The following is a 19074-nucleotide window of genomic DNA, read 5'->3' on the forward strand; positions in this document are numbered from 1 at the left end:
TGCATTTATTTTCATTTTTAGTTTATTCCTAGCATTGAATGACAGTGGTTATCAGAATCTATTTCTCTCATAAATGCTTTATTTAGCTGTTCTTTATTTTTTATTAATATTATTATTTGTTTATTTATTTGTTTGTATATATATAAGTGCTTTTGCATGTAAGTAGCATGTATTGACTGGATTTTGTTATTGTGTGTTTTTTTTTTATTTATTTGCTTATTTATTTATTTTTATGGTGTTCTCTTGGGCACTATGTAGTGTGTACAGTACACATTAGTATTATATTCACAAAATTCTGGGTGCAAACCTACCACAAATGGATCAACCTGCACTCTCACCCACTGGTGTATATATGTAATTTAACAGCACTGCTAGAGTCATAGGATGTCTTAGGATGGCAGTCTAGAATGGCAGGAACAAGTCAACCTTTTGTTAAACTCCCGAGTATCAAACCTTATTATTAAATTTTGTTCTTCAGATGGGATTTTATTCTTCTAGTTTAACATGGAATTAAATCACTTGTTGTTACAGATGAATTAGTTCGAAGGATACAGTAAAATATCAATAGCTTTTTTTTCTACATAATTTTAAAAAAGCTTTAAAAAAAAACAAGTAAAGAACAAAAGTTTGATTATTTATGATTTTACATGAACAGTTTAAATTTGTTTTGTTCAACAATCAGTGTTTAACATGTCACCTTTCAGTACACAAAGATATTTAGTTAGTTTTTATGGTAAGACTTTCTATGAAAGCCATATGTAGAATGATTAAACAGGTTATAATGCATTCATATGGCATTATACACATTGTTATAATTATTTATGCCAAGGCATTACAGTTTATAATGTTGTGTTATAACACTTTCTGGGTCGACTTAAGTTAGACGGTCATGACAGCTGACTATGTAGCTCACTATTCTTCTAATATGTCCTCTTTTCTTATATAGAACCTAATAAGGTTCTCTTGGTCTACTCTTAGGATTTGTGTGAAAATCTGATGACGTTTTATGTCATATTTATGCAGAAATCTAGAAAATTCCAAAGGGTCCACAAACTTTCAAACACCACTGTATGATACTATTTACCAGGGACAAATAAGATAACTCTGGCGATATCTACTATATATATATATATATATATATATATATATATATATATATATATATATATATATATATATATATATATAAGGCTTCTTAAACCTTAATGTCAAGTTGTCATAACTCCTGACATGTTTCAGTGTCAAGAGACAAGAGACAATGTTCTAGGCACAAGTTTGTGTTACAACACTTTCTGCTTCGACTTATGAAAGAACGTCACGACAGCTGACTATGTAGCTCACTGCACTTGTGGAATGGAGGCTCATAATGGTCAGATGTCGTATGACACATGGATGGAAGTTGGCTTGCGAGATGTTATAACACAACCTTATGTCAGCCTTTGTAACTTCAATCAGGTGGTTATGTCAACTTGAGATCAAAGTCACCTATGATACCATGTGTTTACTTGCCATTCAATTTTGACAGGTGACTCATGTGGTATGTACCTGACACTTATGTCACCTAAGTCACCTCAGATGTACACATTATATATAAATACTTTTTATAGCCGAAGCTAATAGTGGTAATTATTGTGTGTTGGAGACATTGGTGACTGGAAGCCTCAGAAACAAGACGTTACAAGGCAGAGGTGTGCTCACATGCTCTCTCTCTCTCTCTCTCTCTCTCTCTCTCTCTCTCTCTCTCTATCTATCTATCTATCTATCTACCTCTCTCTCTCTCTCTCTCTCTCGCTCATTGGCTCGAGGCTCTGAAGATGGAACTTTTCATCCCTTCAATGGCTTGTATGTCTGCGGCCCTGAAGCGAACAGCCAGAGACCGGCTCACTGTCGTTGTTTTCGATGCGCGTCGCATTCTACTTAACCACTAAGCTGCTACTAATGCTAAACCCAAAACGCACATGCTCTAATTACCTCAAGGCATTAGCACCTCTGCTTTTGCTAATTAGCAAACAATAACTTGTAGCAAATACTGCAATTGGCAAGCGAGTAATTAAACACGGAGGCATTCTGAGCTCAGCTTAAAACGGTTAATACATACTTAGAAGGATTAGATCAGTCAAAGATAATTATCCTGATTCATACCAGGCTGCGGTAGAATATCAGCGTCCCTGGGAATGGTCCTGTCATGAGGATAAGCCTCTCACAAACCACTCAAGGAGAACGTTTAGTAGTGGGTTATTCCTTACTGAAAAGTTACATAAACTTCCCATGTGAAATTTGCTCGTTTTTACATTTTTAGACAATTGTTTGTTTGTTTTTCCAGCTATGGTGTGTGTTTTTTTTCACATTCATTCATTCATTTGTTGATTTTTCACACGTATGGAATGTGTGGGGGGTTTTTTTCACTTTTTTTTTTCCATATTATTAATTTATTTTTACATGTTTGCATTCCATATATGTAGTGCATGTGTATTTTTTTTTTCACTTGGATTTTTTTTTTCATGTCTGTTTTTTTTTAACATGGTAATAGTTTTATTTTCACCAGATTATTTTTTTTTCCATATTAGTAATTAGTTTTGGATAAATTTTTATGTTTATGTTAATTGTAGTGAAAATGTTATTTTCACATGCATTTGTTTGGACTTATTTTCCAATTTATTTTGATACGTTAATTTTTCACATATAGTGTAGGTTTTTATTTGCATATGCTATTTTTTCCGCATGATTGCTGTTTCATTTAAAAAAAAGTGACTTTTATATATATATATATATATATATATATATATATATATATATATATATATATATATATATATATATTCCCCACACAGTGAATTTATTTTCACAGGTAGGATGTGAATGATTTTATTTTTCTGAATGAATAATGTTTCATATATGATCATACTTTACATATCTTTCATATATTACTCTCATATGGAAAAACTTCACAGGTTTGCCTGAAACATGTGCGATTTTTCCATAAGGGATTCCCTCAAATGAAATTAGTGTGTGTGTGTGTGTGTGTGTGTGTATATATATATATATATATATATATATATACTGTTATACATGTCTATATATATATGTGTATGTATATATATATAAATATATATATATATATATATATATATATATATATATATATATATATATATATATATATATTATTAATATAAGTCAGTCATGGGTATATTAAGTTTATATCTGAAATATCAATGCTGAAATATGTATGAGAGTGAGACTTAATAGCACGCTGCGCCTCTGAAGAGCACAGTGAGCCCGGTCGCTGGCTGTTTGTTATCACTACTCCGTAGCGGTTGACAGCTTCGAGATCTCACATCAGCCGTTATAGCTTGCACATGCAGGCTGCAGCCACCAAACGGAGACAAAGACTAACGTTTCCAACCAGAGACAAATCCATAAAGCTGCCAACATTTCTGATTCAGCTCGGTGTGCACCTGTTTGAGGAGGATTTCCAAACGTTACTTCATGTAACTTGCACATCCTGCACAAAAAGGATGAAATGTGTTCATTAGTATGCGCAACATAAATATTAAAGGTGCAGTTTGTAATACTAAAAAAAATGTGTTTAGACCTGTCATAATCATTTCACACCTGCCTTAGAAAAGCTGAGATCCACAATATTGTAATGCATCAGATCTCACTAGTTTCCTTGTTTCAGGCTTCTGATTGAAAGTTTTCTGGCCTGTGAATTAGCTTCGCCCCTCTCAGACTGATGACAGGTGTTTATCTCCTTTTCTAAGCAGACAAAGTCCATCCTGTAGCTTCTTTAATATGTTTATATTCAGATATTTTTGATGTGTTTAGTGGTTCTGGTGCTAATTTGTTGGTTGGTGCTATATTTTCGTCATTTCTGTGAGAAGTTAGCGATTGTCTGTTGTGCTGATGTCACAGGCGGACGTTGTTATTGTTAGACCAGGTACAATGGCATTTAACAGAAGAAAAAAAAAATCACAAACATAAGTGATAACGGTCATGCTTTGTTGTTGGCTCCTGGAAACAAAAGAGCAAGAGCGTCTTCTCTCATATTTCCATTTTAATGAGATATCCAATGTAGAAGTAGTGGAGATAATGGTGTAAACAATGGGGTCAAAGTCCCAGAATGCAATGCAGCTATACAGCGCAGTATAATCCATCGATCTACTAGATGACGAGCTTAATGGCATTGACGGCGGTATCAGCATGAGAGGTGAAGCTTTTGGAAGCTGATCTGTTTGAGAAGAATGTATAGATGAGAAGGCGAGCTGGACAGGATAAAGGACTAAAGCGCTGCTGCATCTCCCTCTTTACGTAGAGATGAAGTAATGGCACCCATTATGGCAGATGAAGTAATAAATCCCATTGGCACCACAATAAGCAAGTAGTCAAATGGCATGAAAGTGAAAATAGACCAAAAAAATAGGGGGGAAAAAAGTCATCTCAGTATTTCATTACAAAATAGATAGTTCATTAGTTTGTTAGTTAGTTAGTTGACCAGTAGGTGACGCTGTAGCATGCACAGTTATTATTTAAAAAGTGATGTATGAGGTCATGAAAGAACAAACTGCATCTGTGAGGAACAATGGCACATAGCTTTAATTCTGAGGGGCTGGAAAAGGATTAGGGAGCACACAAGTCCAAAACATAATTCCTGCGCAGTCTAGGACACAGTGCCGACTCTAACCAATATTACAAACTGCTCCTTTAATGTAATGTATTAACGTATAAGGAAGGACTGGGGAGAAATTGGTTTAGGATGTAGGAGGCTGCATTTATGGCTGAAGTGTGCAGATCACCCTTGCCTAGAATTCCAGCTGGTGAATCCTGATTGCCCAAAGAGCTCCAAACACCGAACCATCTGGTTTAACACTTCCGCACTCAGTAACGGCCTTGAGACTGAATCTAAGATTTAAAAAAAACGTGCATTCAGATTCATTTTAAACCCCATTGTAAATCATTTTGGTCTTATTTCCAAACAATACAGAGTTGACAAGCTGTTGGGGCTCTTCCAGGCAAAATGGAGGGATATAGAAACAATATATAAGTGTGTAGGATAAGGGTGACTCTGACTCGAGGCGTGTCCCCGGGTAGTGGTCCAGCCAAATATCTCGGATGTCTGCAGAATGTACCTTGAAGGATGTAAAATGTTGTTCTTTTTTTTTCTCTTTCTCTCTTTCTCTCTCTTGCTCTCTCTTTTTCTCTCTCCCTTTCCTCCTTTTTTTTTCTTTCTCTTTGATTTGATCTCACCATTTCACTCTCTCTCCCGCCAGATTGTATCAGGATAGACTGTAACCTCAGTAAGTGATTCTAAGTGTTTATTGTAAATACAACACACATATTCTTTCTCTCTCTCTCTCTCTCTCTCTCTCTCTCTCTCTCTCTCTCTCTCTTTGCACTTCTCACACATACATTTTCTTACTTGCTTTGGTAATCATAATCTGAACATGTGTTTCATGATGTGTGTTAATGTTTACATATTCTAAGGTAAGTCACACATGGAGGAGATACCTGAGTGTGTGTGTGTGTGTGTGTGTGTGTGTGTCCATGTGGTTTGAGGTTTTAAATTGCCTTAAATTCAACCCAAAATGCAATTCTCCAGTGAAAACAATTCAGGAAGTGACTTGTAGGATATTGTTTGTACCACTCTTTTAAAACAATAAAATTATTGACTTTTTTTTTTGTCTTTTCACAAACAAGACCCCCCCCAAAATAAATAAATAAATAAATAAATAGAATAAATAAAAAAAAAATTAAAAAATAAAATAAAAATAAATAAATAAATAATAATAATAATAAAAAAAACAACCCCACAAATAACCTGGACAATATGTAGATAAAAAAAATAATAATAATAGTTTAAGTGTGTGACCACAGCACAAGTCTACTATGTGGCTGAGCAAACTTGTTTGGAAAACTACATTATGGTCCGGAATGCTTATTTGTGTTTAGGGCCTCCTGTCAGTCATTGTATAGACGGTCCTTAATACGCCATCACTCCACCTCCATCTCTGTCAGTTGGGAAACAAAACAATATGACTGAATTCGACAAGGGTGCAGCACAGCCAGATAATTCACCTGAGAGAAACAAAACCCATATTGTGCTTCGAAAAAACTTCACAAGAATCACAGTGAAGCTGGAGTAAACACTGATAACGCTTTTCCATGATGGAGTAATTTAGTATTTTTGACAGAGATGAATCAGGATGCAGAATTGGTGACATTGCTCCTGGACAGTAAACACAATCTGTATAAAGCTCTGAATTGTTTGAATAGCCTGAATTACATAATGAATTCAAGTAGCTACTTTTTTATTTTTTTCATTAAAAAGAGAAATCTTGACCATTCTCATAAAGCAGTATGAGCCTCATTTCTCATGTTTATAGTGTTAAAACATGACCTTGAAGCAATTGAATGGCCAGGTTCACTTAAAAGTGGTGCCATGACAATCCCTGCTATTGCGAACACTAGTTGAAACACCGTAGGTCTTGGGTTTCAGCTCAAGGGCTAAAATAATTATTCAAATCTTATTCAAGTCCACCTATTCATCTTGCCTAATGCACTTGCCTAATGTTCATTTATTAATTTATTAACTGATGGAGTGACCTGAAGAGGTTTTTTATTATTATTATTCTGGAAGGGTTTCAAAGGTTTTTTTTTTCTTTTGTTTCTTTTGTTTTTCTACACATTATTTCAACAGTTGATGGAGTGGCATGGCCTTTTTGTGTTTGGCAATTTAAAAAAATAAATAAATAAATTACAATTTTAAACAGTTACATAGAGCACACATATATTTAACGACATATATTTAACAACAATAATTTTTTTTGATAAACCTGTGTTGTGTTTGCAATTGTTCGATATCCATGAGAGCAGAGTAGTTTTGTGATTTTTAAACAAAATATCAAAAGGTTAAACAATAAAGACAATTTCACAGCCTTCTTTGCTCATATTTAGCAAGGGTGCCAATATTAGTGGACGGCACTGTAAGTTAGTAAGAAGTAAGCAAGTAATTACGTAAGTTAGTAAGTAAGTAAATTAACATTATAGTTCAATTTATGGAGGGAACTTAATTTACTTACTTTCTTTCTTACTTATTTACTTCCTACTTATTTACTTCTTAATTTCTTACTTACTTCTTACTTACTTACTTACTTCTTACTTACTAAATTCTTACTTACTTAATACTTACTTACTTCTTACTTACTTCTTAATTTCTTACGTACTTACTGATTACTAACTTACTTCTTACTTAATACTTACTTACTTCTTACTTTCTTACTTACATACTTTCTTACTTACTTAATTCTTACTTACTTCTTACTAACTTCTTACTTACTTAATACTTACTTACTTCTTACTAACTTACTTCTTACCTACTTAATTCTTACTAACTTATTTGCTTCTTACTTACTTAATACTTCTTACTAACTTGCTTACTTCTTACTTACATACTTACTTCTTACTTACTTAATACTTACTTACTTAATACTTCTTACTAACTTGCTTACTTCTTACTTACATACTTACTTCTTACTTACTTAATACTTACTTACTTAATACTTCTTACTAACTTGCTTACTTCTTACTTACTTACATACTTACTTAATACTTACTTCTTACTTACATACTTACTTCTTACTAACTTACTTACATACTTACTTATTACTTCTTACTTACACACATACTTACTTCTTACTAACTAACTTACTTCTTACTTACTTAGTTATTCTTTGAAAAAGTTCTTCAGTTCAATAAGGTTATATACACCCTGTGGACTCAGTACATCGCACATCTTGCAGTTTCGAGCAACACCAGTAGTTGACCAGTAGGTGGCACTGTAGGTTACTCAAATATTTATCTAAAAAACTGGGACCCGAGGCCATCTATGTACAAACTGCATCACTGATGAAACACGTGGCCTATAAAACCACACAAGACCTGAGGCTTCTACATCTGACTGTCAGGAAAAAAGGAATGAAGGGACACAGAAACGTGATTATTTAGAGCCCAAATCCTATAATGCTGCAGATTCTGGTTATATTATTGAACATCATGCATGACTGAAGTTAATCTGTATGTTTGAAGCCATGGTGTGACATGGTGGTATCTCCTAGAAAGTCAATACCTTCTTTCCTGACCTTCTTTCTTTTTCACACTCACACAGAGAGGCATTGTAACGTGACATATGTTCGACTCACGATGCCGTGACGACCTGCTGTCAATGTCATGCCTTTTAACCTCACCAAGGAGGTGGGGAAAAGTAGGGTGAGAGATACAGAGAGACAGTATCTGGTTCGTGTACACATTTTTGCTCCTCTGCATGGGGGAAGCATTGAGTCATGTCTCTCTGCATGCAGTGTCACGCTGTCCTACAGCCCACCTGAACATACCGCAGGTGATGATTAGCTGCAAGACTTCACACGTAGAATAGATCTAGAAAACTCAAGATCTACTACTTCATGTTATCTTACATTAGTAATCAAAATTCACCTATATATATATATATATGTGAGTGTGTGTGTGTGTGTGTATAAAGTCAGTCATAGGTATATTAAGTTTATATCTAAAATACCAATGCTAAAATATGTATGAGAGTGAGATATAATAGCTTACGTAATGTGTGTGTGTGTGTGTGTGTGTGTGTGTGTGTGTGTGTCTATGTATGTATATATATGCAGTACTGGCAAAAGTTTTAGGCACTCTATTATATACTTTTTAGTACAAACTTTATTATAGATTTTTTTCTTTTATAACTTCTACATTATCAAGTCAGTACAAAAAAACATTTTAGATTCCCAAACATTAGTTTTCTTGCACAAAATTAAATGTTACAGAAAAATGTTTGTAGGTCATTAAAGAAAGAAGCATAGTATGTAAGAGACCACTTTTTAGACAAAAAAAAAAAAAAAAAAAACCCACACAATGAAGGCTGCTGGATTTTGTCTCCAGAAGAATTGTGGCTGGTTCTGCAAGATGCTTAATAAAACTTACAGCTCATTTCCTTATAAAACTGCACTAATTGTACCGGAGACTCCTATTTTTATTTTTTTGTCACACCAAATATTGACTTTGTTTCTTTTACTACTGTTCACTGCTCTTTGTGGGGTTTTTTTATGTATAAACATTTAATTTCATTATTTTGAAGGAATCTTTGCTTCATGTACTTTTGTATCCATTTATAGCTACTTTTTTTTTTTTTTTTAAAAAAACAATTTTATGAAATGTCCACAAGACAAGACAAAAAAAAAAAAAAGAAAAAAAAAGCATCTTGTCATGGGAAGTCCTCTGTCCTAAAGACTCTCCCATGGTTGTTACAAAGTGCTGAAACTGGAGACTCCTTCCAAAAATATTAATTAAAAATCTTATTTGACCATATCAATAAATATACTTTTTATTTATTTATTCATTTATTTATTTTTAATTGGCTCATCGTTAGCCTTAGAAAGTCCCTCTGTGGAAGTTACAGTGAGGGAAAAAAGTATTTGATCCCCTGCTGATTTTGTACGTTTGCCCACTGACAAAGAAATGATCATTCTATAATTTTAATGGTAGATTTATTTGAACAGTGAGAGACAGAATAACAACAAGAAAATCCAGAAAAACGCATGTCAAAAATGTTATAAATTGATTTGCATTTTAATGAGGGAAATAAGTATTTGACCCCCTCTCAATCAGAAAGATTTCTGGCTCCCAGGTGTCTTTTATACAGGTAACGAGCTGAGATTAGGAGCACACTCTTAAAGGGAGTGCTCCTAATCTCAGCTTGTTACCTTTATAAAAGACACCTGTCCACAGAAGCAATCAATCAATCAGATTCCAAACTCTCCACCATGGCCAAGACCAAAGAGCTCTCCAAGGATGTCAGGGACAAGATTGTAGACCTACACAAGTCTGGAATGGGCTACGAGACCATTGCCAAGCAGCTTGGTGAGAAGGTGACAACAGTTGGTGCGATTATTCGCAAATGGAAGAAACACAAAAGAACTGTCAATCTCCCTCGTCCTGGGGCTCCATGCAAGATCTCACCTCGTGGAGTTGCAGTGATCATGAGAACAGTGAGGAATCAGCCCAGAACTACACGGGAGGATCTTGTCAATGACGCAAGGCAGCTGGGACCATAGTCACCAAGAAAACAATTGGTAACACACTACGCCGTGAAGGACTGAAATCCTGCAGCGCCCGCAAGGTCCCCCTGCTCAAGAAAGCACATATACATGCCCGTCTGAAGTTTGCCAATGAACATCTGAATAATTCAGAGGACAACTGGGTGAAAGTGTTGTGGTCAGATGAGACCAAAATGGAGCTCTTTGGCATCGACTCAACTCGCCGTGTTTGGAGGAGGAGGAATGCTGCCTATGACCCCAAGAACACCATCCCCACCGTCAAACATGGAGGTGGAAACATTATGCTTTGGGGGTGTTTTTCTGCTAAGGGGACAGGACAACTTCACCGCATCAAAGGGACGATGGATGGGGCCATGTACCATCAAATCTTGGGTGAGAACCTCCTTCCCTCAGCCAGGGCATTGAAAATGGGTCGTGGATGGATATTCCAGCATGACAATGACCCAAAACACACGGCCAAGGCAACAAAGGAGTGGCTCAAGAAGAAGCACATTAAGGTCCTGGAATGGCCTAGCCAGTCTCCAGACCTTAATCCCATAGAAAATCTGTGGAGGGAGCTGAAGGTTCGAGTTGCCAAACGTCAGCCTCGAAACCTTAATGACTTGGAGAAGATCTGCAAAGAGGAGTGGGACAAAATCCCTCCTGAGATGTGTGCAAACCTGGTGGCCAACTACAAGAAACGTCTGACCTCTGTGATTGCCAACAAGGGTTTTGCCACCAAGTACTAAGTCATGTTTTGCAGAGGGGTCAAATACATATTTCCCTCATTAAAATGCAAATCAATTTATAACATTTTTGACATGCGTTTTTCTGGATTTTTTTGTTGTTATTCTGTCTCTCACTGTTTAAATAAATCTACCATTAAAATTATAGACTGATCATTTCTTTGTCAGTGGGCAAACGTACAAAATCAGCAGGGGATCAAATACTTTTTTCCCTCACTGTATTACTATAAAACAAGCGTGAATTGAATTACAGAAGGAACATCGTTCTGACCAATCAGATTCGAGCATGGACAGCACTGTGGTATTAGTAAACCTTTAATAAACTCGAAACATTCACTGTGATATCAAACCGTTGGTATCACGTGTCTTTTTACAAACACTCACCAGACAAATCCAGGTTCTCATTGTCGAGTGTAAACATCTGTCACCTCTGATCTCCCAGGAAGTTGTGCTGTAGTGATTACATGTACTGGTTGTGTTATGCTGTCATGAAATCTATTTCCATGTCAACAACATTTGCATAATATTTACATAAATACCTGCAGATCTCATTCCATATCAGTGTACAGTCAGTGTCACTGCACGGCTGTCTACAGTCATTATAAACAGCTTGGCAGTGTTGTGTTTGCAGCATGTCAGAGTGAGAAAGCCATTTGTGTACCATACACTTGTAGGAGTGAGAACTAAAAGAAAACACTTTGAAGGTTAAACTTGAGCTCATAAAGGCTTGAAGCAGGTAAAGCACACTTCAATGGAATATCAATTTGTACTTTTAATTAAGCTGGATTTTGGGGGGAAAAGATTTTAATGAAAAATTCAAATAAAAACAGTATCAAATTTAAAAAAGGCAGTAACAAAAACACATCACTCTATTAGTACATTTTCCTCTTCTTGAAAAAAAAAATAAAATAAAATTATATATATGTAAAATGCGCATGTGTCAGTGAGGAAAAATATAAAATAACAACCCTTTACAGGTCACTACAAAATTGTTGGCACCCCTTAATTAATTAATATATAAATATGTCAATAATGATAATAACAGCCCTAATATATGTATATTAAACAAACAAACAAGTAAAAAGTAAAAAATCTCTAAACAAATATTTCAAGTTCTCTTATTTCCTTAAATACCAAAATAACAGAAACAAAACAAACACACACTCACACAGAAAAAGCAAATATATATTTAAAAAAAAACAAAAACAAAAAAAATAGTTCACTCCATCAGTTGTTTTTTAAATAAAATATAAAATGGAAAAAAAAAAAGAACAAGCCCACACCCCCAAGGGGAAAAAAAAAACTTGGTTAAATAAGTCACTTGATGTTTAGTAAAAAATGGGGACAGTATACAAAAAAAACAGACTGAATGGTACAAGAATTCATGGTACAAATCAACCCTCAAACATCCAAACAAACAACATTTTACAGTGGGTTTGACACTGTAAAATATTGTATGTTTGGATGTTTAGGGGTGGATTTGTACTGTGAATTCCTGTACCATTCAGTACCACTATATTACAGCTCAGGTTAGCTCTGGAACACAGAAAAGTAGTTGACACTTTTAAGGACTTGGCTATACTGTTGATGGACTTTCAACAATATGATGACCATAAACATGTATCTAAATCGACACGGAAATGTCTTTAATATTCAAAATCAATCATTTACAATGACCATATATATCATGAACTCTGTCTGAACCGCAGACAACAGTCCACACATGGAAACCTGAGAATATAAAGCATCTTGAAAGGTTGTGCATGCAAGAGTGCTCCAGTATCCCTCGACACGTCTCTCTAAGTCTCTAACGTTATTAGACATTAAAGTAAGAGATTCAGGGCTTTAATCTTTCCAGGAACCAAAGATTTCTAACCATACTGTATATATTATTAGTGGGGTGCCAATAATTTTGAATCCAGTCATTTGCAGAGAAATTTTAATACTAGGCATAATGATTCAACATCTTTATTTATATGGACTTAGAAAAATACACATAGAGTATGAAGGGAAGAAATACGTAAATGCAGTAGAGCATTAAAGCATTACCAGTGGAGATGATTTAAAAGCTGGCATTGTGCCAAAAGTGCTTTCTGCCTCTCTTCTCTCTCTCTTTTTCTTGTTCTGTCTGTTTGGCCAGATTCCCATTGTAGCACTCCTCCTCTTCATCGACTGCCATCTCTATATCTGAGAAAGTCTTTGAGGACCAGCCTGCATTCCCTTAAAGTGTGAAATGACAGGGTCGGTCTGCTTTCTTTCACTTTCTTTGGCAACGATGTAGAAAAGCACTTGCTTCTCAATCAACAAACAGAAATTTTATGAATTGAGGACATAATATAGGCAGTAATAAAAATTAGAATTGAAGTGATTTATGGAATGTAATATATAAAAAAAAATATATCTTTCTTTGCCCATAATGATTTATATGCCGAAAGTGAAATGCAGATCGATGGAACAAGCAATAAACCATGCTGAAGTACTATGTGGGGCCATTTTATATAGCATGGCTGAGTATCTTTTCGAATAGCACAACATAAAAAATGTTACGTTTCAGCAGTTTGGGGAAATGGGTGGGTTAGATAGTCAGTGTGAAGAGTATACAGACTCTAGTTACAAAAACAAATAATAATAAAAATATATAGACCGTTAACAATCTGTCGAGTGACTATCATCCACCAGGCTATCAACTAATTTTTTACAATATGTCAACAATTTAACAATTAATGATGCTTAGTAAATGATCTATATCATTATTCAGAACAGCTTACAGAAGTCTTTTTTTTTTGTCTCTACTCTGCGCACTTTGTTTCTCTAGAACTCTATTATAAATCTTGAATGGTAGCACTACTTGTGTTGTTCTCCGCTTGATATATCGCTTTGCTTGTATTTCCTCATTTGTAAGTCATTTTGGATAAAAGCGTCTGCTAAATGAATAAATGTAAATGTAGTCTAGACAAAAGGACAGCCAAGGGCTTGTGATACAAGGAGAGGTTATAACCCCAGAATGAAGTCAAGCCTTTGTCTTCTATCTTACAGTGCAAGTCCTCCCAATCTCACTTTACATTCGATTTTCAATCTCATTCCAGCTCTGTCCTTTATCTGAATAACCATCTGCTACTCTGCCACCGCTATCAACCTGCCATTGTCATCTGTGCTAAAGAGCACACCTGTGTCAGGGTGTGATAACGGAATTAAATGTGTACCACCTGTGACTGGAAGGCCTTACTGTTCTGACAGAAAAGGAGACAGCCTCAAATAGATGACTTCTGCTGATTCAAGATGTGTTAGATGGCTTTAATTGGTCATGTATTTACTAAACGAGTCAAATTATTTCGGCAGGTATTATTGTTCACAGGGTTATTGTTGAGCTATCATTACAAAACTTATACCTATGCATCCTCACGTGAATTGTCCACTAGGGATGCTTTTCTACTTGTGCTTTTCAAATTTACAACCACAAATATTTGCCATAAGATCCTTCTCATAATATGCACAACCAACTTTTTTCCAGACTAGCCCTAGGGTTTTTGGCACATTCTCACAAAATTGCTGACCGAAAAGTCAGATTATTAAGATTTATAAACGATTTGGCCACCACATGCCAATCAGTCCTAGTTTGGCAGAGTTTAAAATGTTAGGTTAAGGATATTGAAATTAAGAAGCAAAAAAATACACTTAAAATGTGGTCTAATCATTGTAATAATAGACAAATCCAAATATTGAGCATACTGATTAACCCTTTGCAGTCCAAGTTGAAATGGTCCAAACCAGAAATGACATCCACCAAACGTTTCCTGTAGCCGCTGATAAGACTTACACAATGGTAAAGGGAAATGTTACACCTTTCCCCCATACAACAGTTGTCAAGGACAGAAAATTTTGACTAAAAACTCTTCAAAAAAAAAAAATACTAAAAAAAAAAAAAAAAAAGTGTTCTGCTATTACGACGCTCATCTAAAAAGCACTCATTCTGTTTGAGGTAATAATGATAACGTAAGCAGAACATAGTAAGTTCTTTTAATCACAGGTCTACAAGATCATTATCTTCTAATGTTATCGCACATTCTGTCTCAGTTAATGGGATCATCTCATACAGTGTGACAAGTAATAATCAGGCTTTAAACTTCAAACACTCTACTGATGATTTGCTTGTGTGTTTTGGTTCACTCTTATTGCACCATCCAGCTTCTCTTAAACTTCAAAAGACAGACTGCTACTGTGAAACTCTCCTGTAAAGGTTTTCATGCAATTTTGAATTCATTGTTCCTTCAAGGACTGCAAACTGTCCAGGTCCAAGGTCATATTTTGCAAATTTTGGATATGAGGCAAATTTTTGTGCAGAGCAGTGCCATGGTGGTCATAACACCAGCCTTCATAAGGGTTGCATTTACAGTGGACAGATTAACCAAGATTTTAGCTTCAGTTATATAGATTTTTCTTTGCATTTTCCCCTGGGCAGAGTGTAAAAGATTTCAGCCTTTGTAGATTTACAATTTTTACTATCTATGTTACAGGGGAGTGTCGATCAGCCATAACATTAAAACTACCTATTGTGCAGGTCCACCAAAACAGCTCTGACCCGTACAACTCCACAAGACCTCTGAAGGTGTGCTGTGGTATCTGGCACCATTAGGACATTAGAAGCAGATCCTTTAAGTCTTGTAAGGCGAGGTGGGGCCTCCATGGATAAGACTTGTTTGTCCAGCAACTCCCACACATGCTCGATTGGATTTGGAGAATTTGGAGGGCAAGTCAACACCTTGAACTCTATGTCATGTTCCTCAAACCGTTCCTAAACTATTTTTGCAGTGTGGCAGGGTGCATTGTCCTGCTGAAAGAAGCCACTGACATTAGGGAATACCGTGGCCATGGAGTGTACTTGGTCTGTAACAATGTTAAGGTAGGAGATACATGTCAAAATAACATCCACATGAAAGCCAGGACCCAAGCTTTCCCAGCAGAACATTGTCCAGAGCATCACACTTCCTCCACCCGCTTGCCTTCTTCCCATAGTGCATCCTGGTGCCATCTTTTCCCCAAGTAAGTGACAGACACGCACCCAGCTGTCTACATGATGTAAAAGAAAATGTGATTCATCAGACCAGTTCACCTTCTATCGCTCCATGGTCCAGTTCTAATGCTCATGTGCACAATCCACATCAATGAGCCTTGGGCGCCCATGATCCTGTCACTGGTTCACCGGTTGTCCTTCCATGAATGATTTTTGGTAGGTAGTAACCACTGCATACCAGGAACACCCCACAAGACCTGCTGTTTTGGAAATGGTCTGACCCAGTCATCTAGCCATCACAATTTGGCTCTTGTCAAAACTCAGATCCTTACACTTGCCCATTTTTCCTGCTTCAAACACACCAACTTTGAGAACTGACTGTTCACTTGCTGCCTAATATATTCCACCGCTTGGCATGTACCCCGTAACGAGATAATCAATGTTACTCACTTCACCTGTCAGTGGTTTTATTGTTATGGCTGATTGGTGTATACACCAGTGTGTTCACTACTTCCTATATTCTGTAGAACACTATGTATGACAGCAGTAAATGAGACACCCAGCTGAATTTAGATAACAGTTTACTAATGAGCAGTCTGGAAACACAGCCATGACCCGTTACAGTATATAATGGTACAATTCTAATGGTACAAATTACCTAGGAGCTTGAAATCACAAAAAAATGGAGCATTGTTCGAAGTTCTGCATTCATATAAATGCACTATCGAGCTAATACATTGTTAAACAACACGTTCTGTTTCCATTTTTATTCTATCTAAATGGTTGCCCAAGTGAATTTCAAGCTGAAAGAAATTGTTATAAGTTTAATGCCATATTCAGAGCTGGTGATGTTATGTAAATATTTACGCAGGGAAAGTTTGGTGTACTCAGAATCGCTTTACGCAGGTGCTTAACTTAATTTTTGGGAGGCCCATTATTATTATTAAAATGACACATGTCCAGTTCATGGATTCCAAGTTCATATTTGTAGGCCTTTCAGGATGGGAGTTTTTCCACCCAGTAAAGACCAGCACTGTCCTTTAAGACTGATAAAAAATCAGGGGATAGAAGTAAGGGACTGACATAGCAGGATGCATGCAAGAAAAATGATGTTATGTATAACATCTTGGTGTAGGCATAACAATATTTAGCCTCAGTACAGTATTACACAAGGTAGAGAAAATACCCTAAGCATGTGGCTTGTCGTTTACACTTTATAGCACTAATCTTAGTGACAGTGGCTTGTATAACAGGTTTTCTTCCCCTCTGGCTCTGTGTGTGAAATGTGAGTGTTAGTGTTTTACAGACCAATTTCACAATAATGTGAAAAGAACAGGGGGGATAGGGGTGCTTTCTGTCTATGGCTGTCTCTTCAAATTTTCCCAGTTCCTTTGAGTTTTCATTTTTTGGAACACATACTCATTAAATTGGTGAATATACTGCAGTCTGCCTGCGGATAGCAGATACGATTACATTAAAAAGCAATCAAGCTGCATTAGCATCGAGCTTTATGTGGTCCTGATTACTTTTCATACTGATAATAATCATTGCACTTGTAGACTTTATTTTCTCTAAGGGTGAATGGTGAAATGTATACATTCCCTCATTATATGAAACACGATACTCTACAGACATAATGTATTTCATACGTAAGGGATAAAACAAACAAATCAATGTCAGAGTAGTATTAAGATGGTGCCCAATGTGAAGCAGGGTTACTGTTGACAGAAGCTCAAAGTTGATTCGCCTGTAAAAAACAAAAAAACAAAAAACGAATAAACAAACAAACAAAGTCCTGGCCATTACGAAGCTCTGACACTGGAGACTCCTTCATTAAATGCTAAATAAATGTCTGCCATGCACATCCATGGGAATGAGTTGTTTACTATAGAAATGAACATGTATTACAGCCAGCACTACAGTCTGAGCTGCTGTTATAGAAAATTAATCAACACCATCTGACCAATCCGAATCAAGTATTGAAAAGCATCAAATAGAACATCTAAAGTGTTACAAAAGCTAGGTGCTTTGATTCTCTTTGTAAACCATACTTGTATAAAAATCTTTTATACAGGTTTTTCATTTGATCAGCGAGTGAGTCACACTTTAATCTTGCCTATGGGTGGCTCATTACTCCCTACATCATTTGTATTTTAGAGTTCTGCGATTATCTTTGGCATTGTCTCATATGCCACCCTACAATGCCCACTGTCCTGGCACACACTCTACATGCACACGCATGCACACACACAGCCACAGAATGCCTAATGCCCAGAAAGTGCATGAGCAACCATGTGTGAAGGGTGGATGAGGCAGTGATTAGCACAGCACACACAAACACAAACACAGATGGGGACATGGTGCAGAGTGTGTAACAGAGAACAGACATACTTGATCTAATAACGTTATCATTAGATGTAATGGCCAGGAGATTGTGTTATTTCTTTTACCGGACGAATGAGTCAGTCAGATCAAGTATGTGAAGAAGACGAGAAAAGATGAGGCTCGCGTTCTTATCATAAGTAGTGTAGGTTGAGCGTTGACGTTATCAGAGTTCACTTCTCTCACCTATAAATAACACAGACAATTTAACACATATGATCTCGAACAAGATGAATTTCAAGGTTAGATTGAGGAGCTGACGGTTGAAATAAGCATCTGAAAGTTAAAGTAAGCATGAATGTTACACTGCCTATCAAAATGCTAGATTGAGCATCTCAAGGTTAGACTTAAGATCTGAAGGCGGGGCTGAGCATATGAAGGGTAGACTGCCAATTGAAAGGTTAGACTGAGCACCTGAAGATTAGACCGAGCATTTCAAGGGTAAAACATGCATCTGAAAGTTAGATCAAAAATATGAAGGTTAGCCATTTAAGAATATTTGAAGTTTAGAGCAAGCATGTGTAAAGGTTAGACATTCATAAGGTTAATAAGTTTAGAGCCCCCAGGGAAAGTTTTGTATTCCTGACCATTTTAAGGTTAAAGCAAGCATCAGAAGGTTGAAACGAGCATCTCAAGGTTAGACTTAGCCTCTGAAGGCTAGACTAAGCAAATGAAGTTTAGATTGTGTCTGAAGGTTATAATGTGTATTTGAAGGTTAAAACAAACATCCAAAGGCTACACTGATGATCCCAAGTTTAAAACAAGAATCTGAAGGTTAGCGCAGTCACCTGGAGGTTAAAACCTTCAGGATCAAGGCATTTGTAAGAATGTG

General features: G+C 36.2%; 1 protein-coding gene across 1 annotated transcript in view; it reads left to right on the top strand.

Moving 5' to 3' along the window:
* LOC128604279 (neurexin-2-like) overlaps positions 1 to 19074 on the top strand; it is a 302809-nt gene that overhangs the window by 10553 nt on the left and 273182 nt on the right. Inside the window, exon 5 of the mRNA XM_053619289.1 lies at positions 5271 to 5297. Within this exon, the coding sequence (XP_053475264.1) occupies positions 5271 to 5297 (27 nt within the window). The remainder of the gene's footprint in view (positions 1 to 5270; positions 5298 to 19074) is intronic.

This window comes from Ictalurus furcatus, chromosome 29, assembly GCF_023375685.1.
Source record: "Ictalurus furcatus strain D&B chromosome 29, Billie_1.0, whole genome shotgun sequence".
Taxonomy (NCBI): Eukaryota; Metazoa; Chordata; class Actinopteri; order Siluriformes; family Ictaluridae; genus Ictalurus; species Ictalurus furcatus.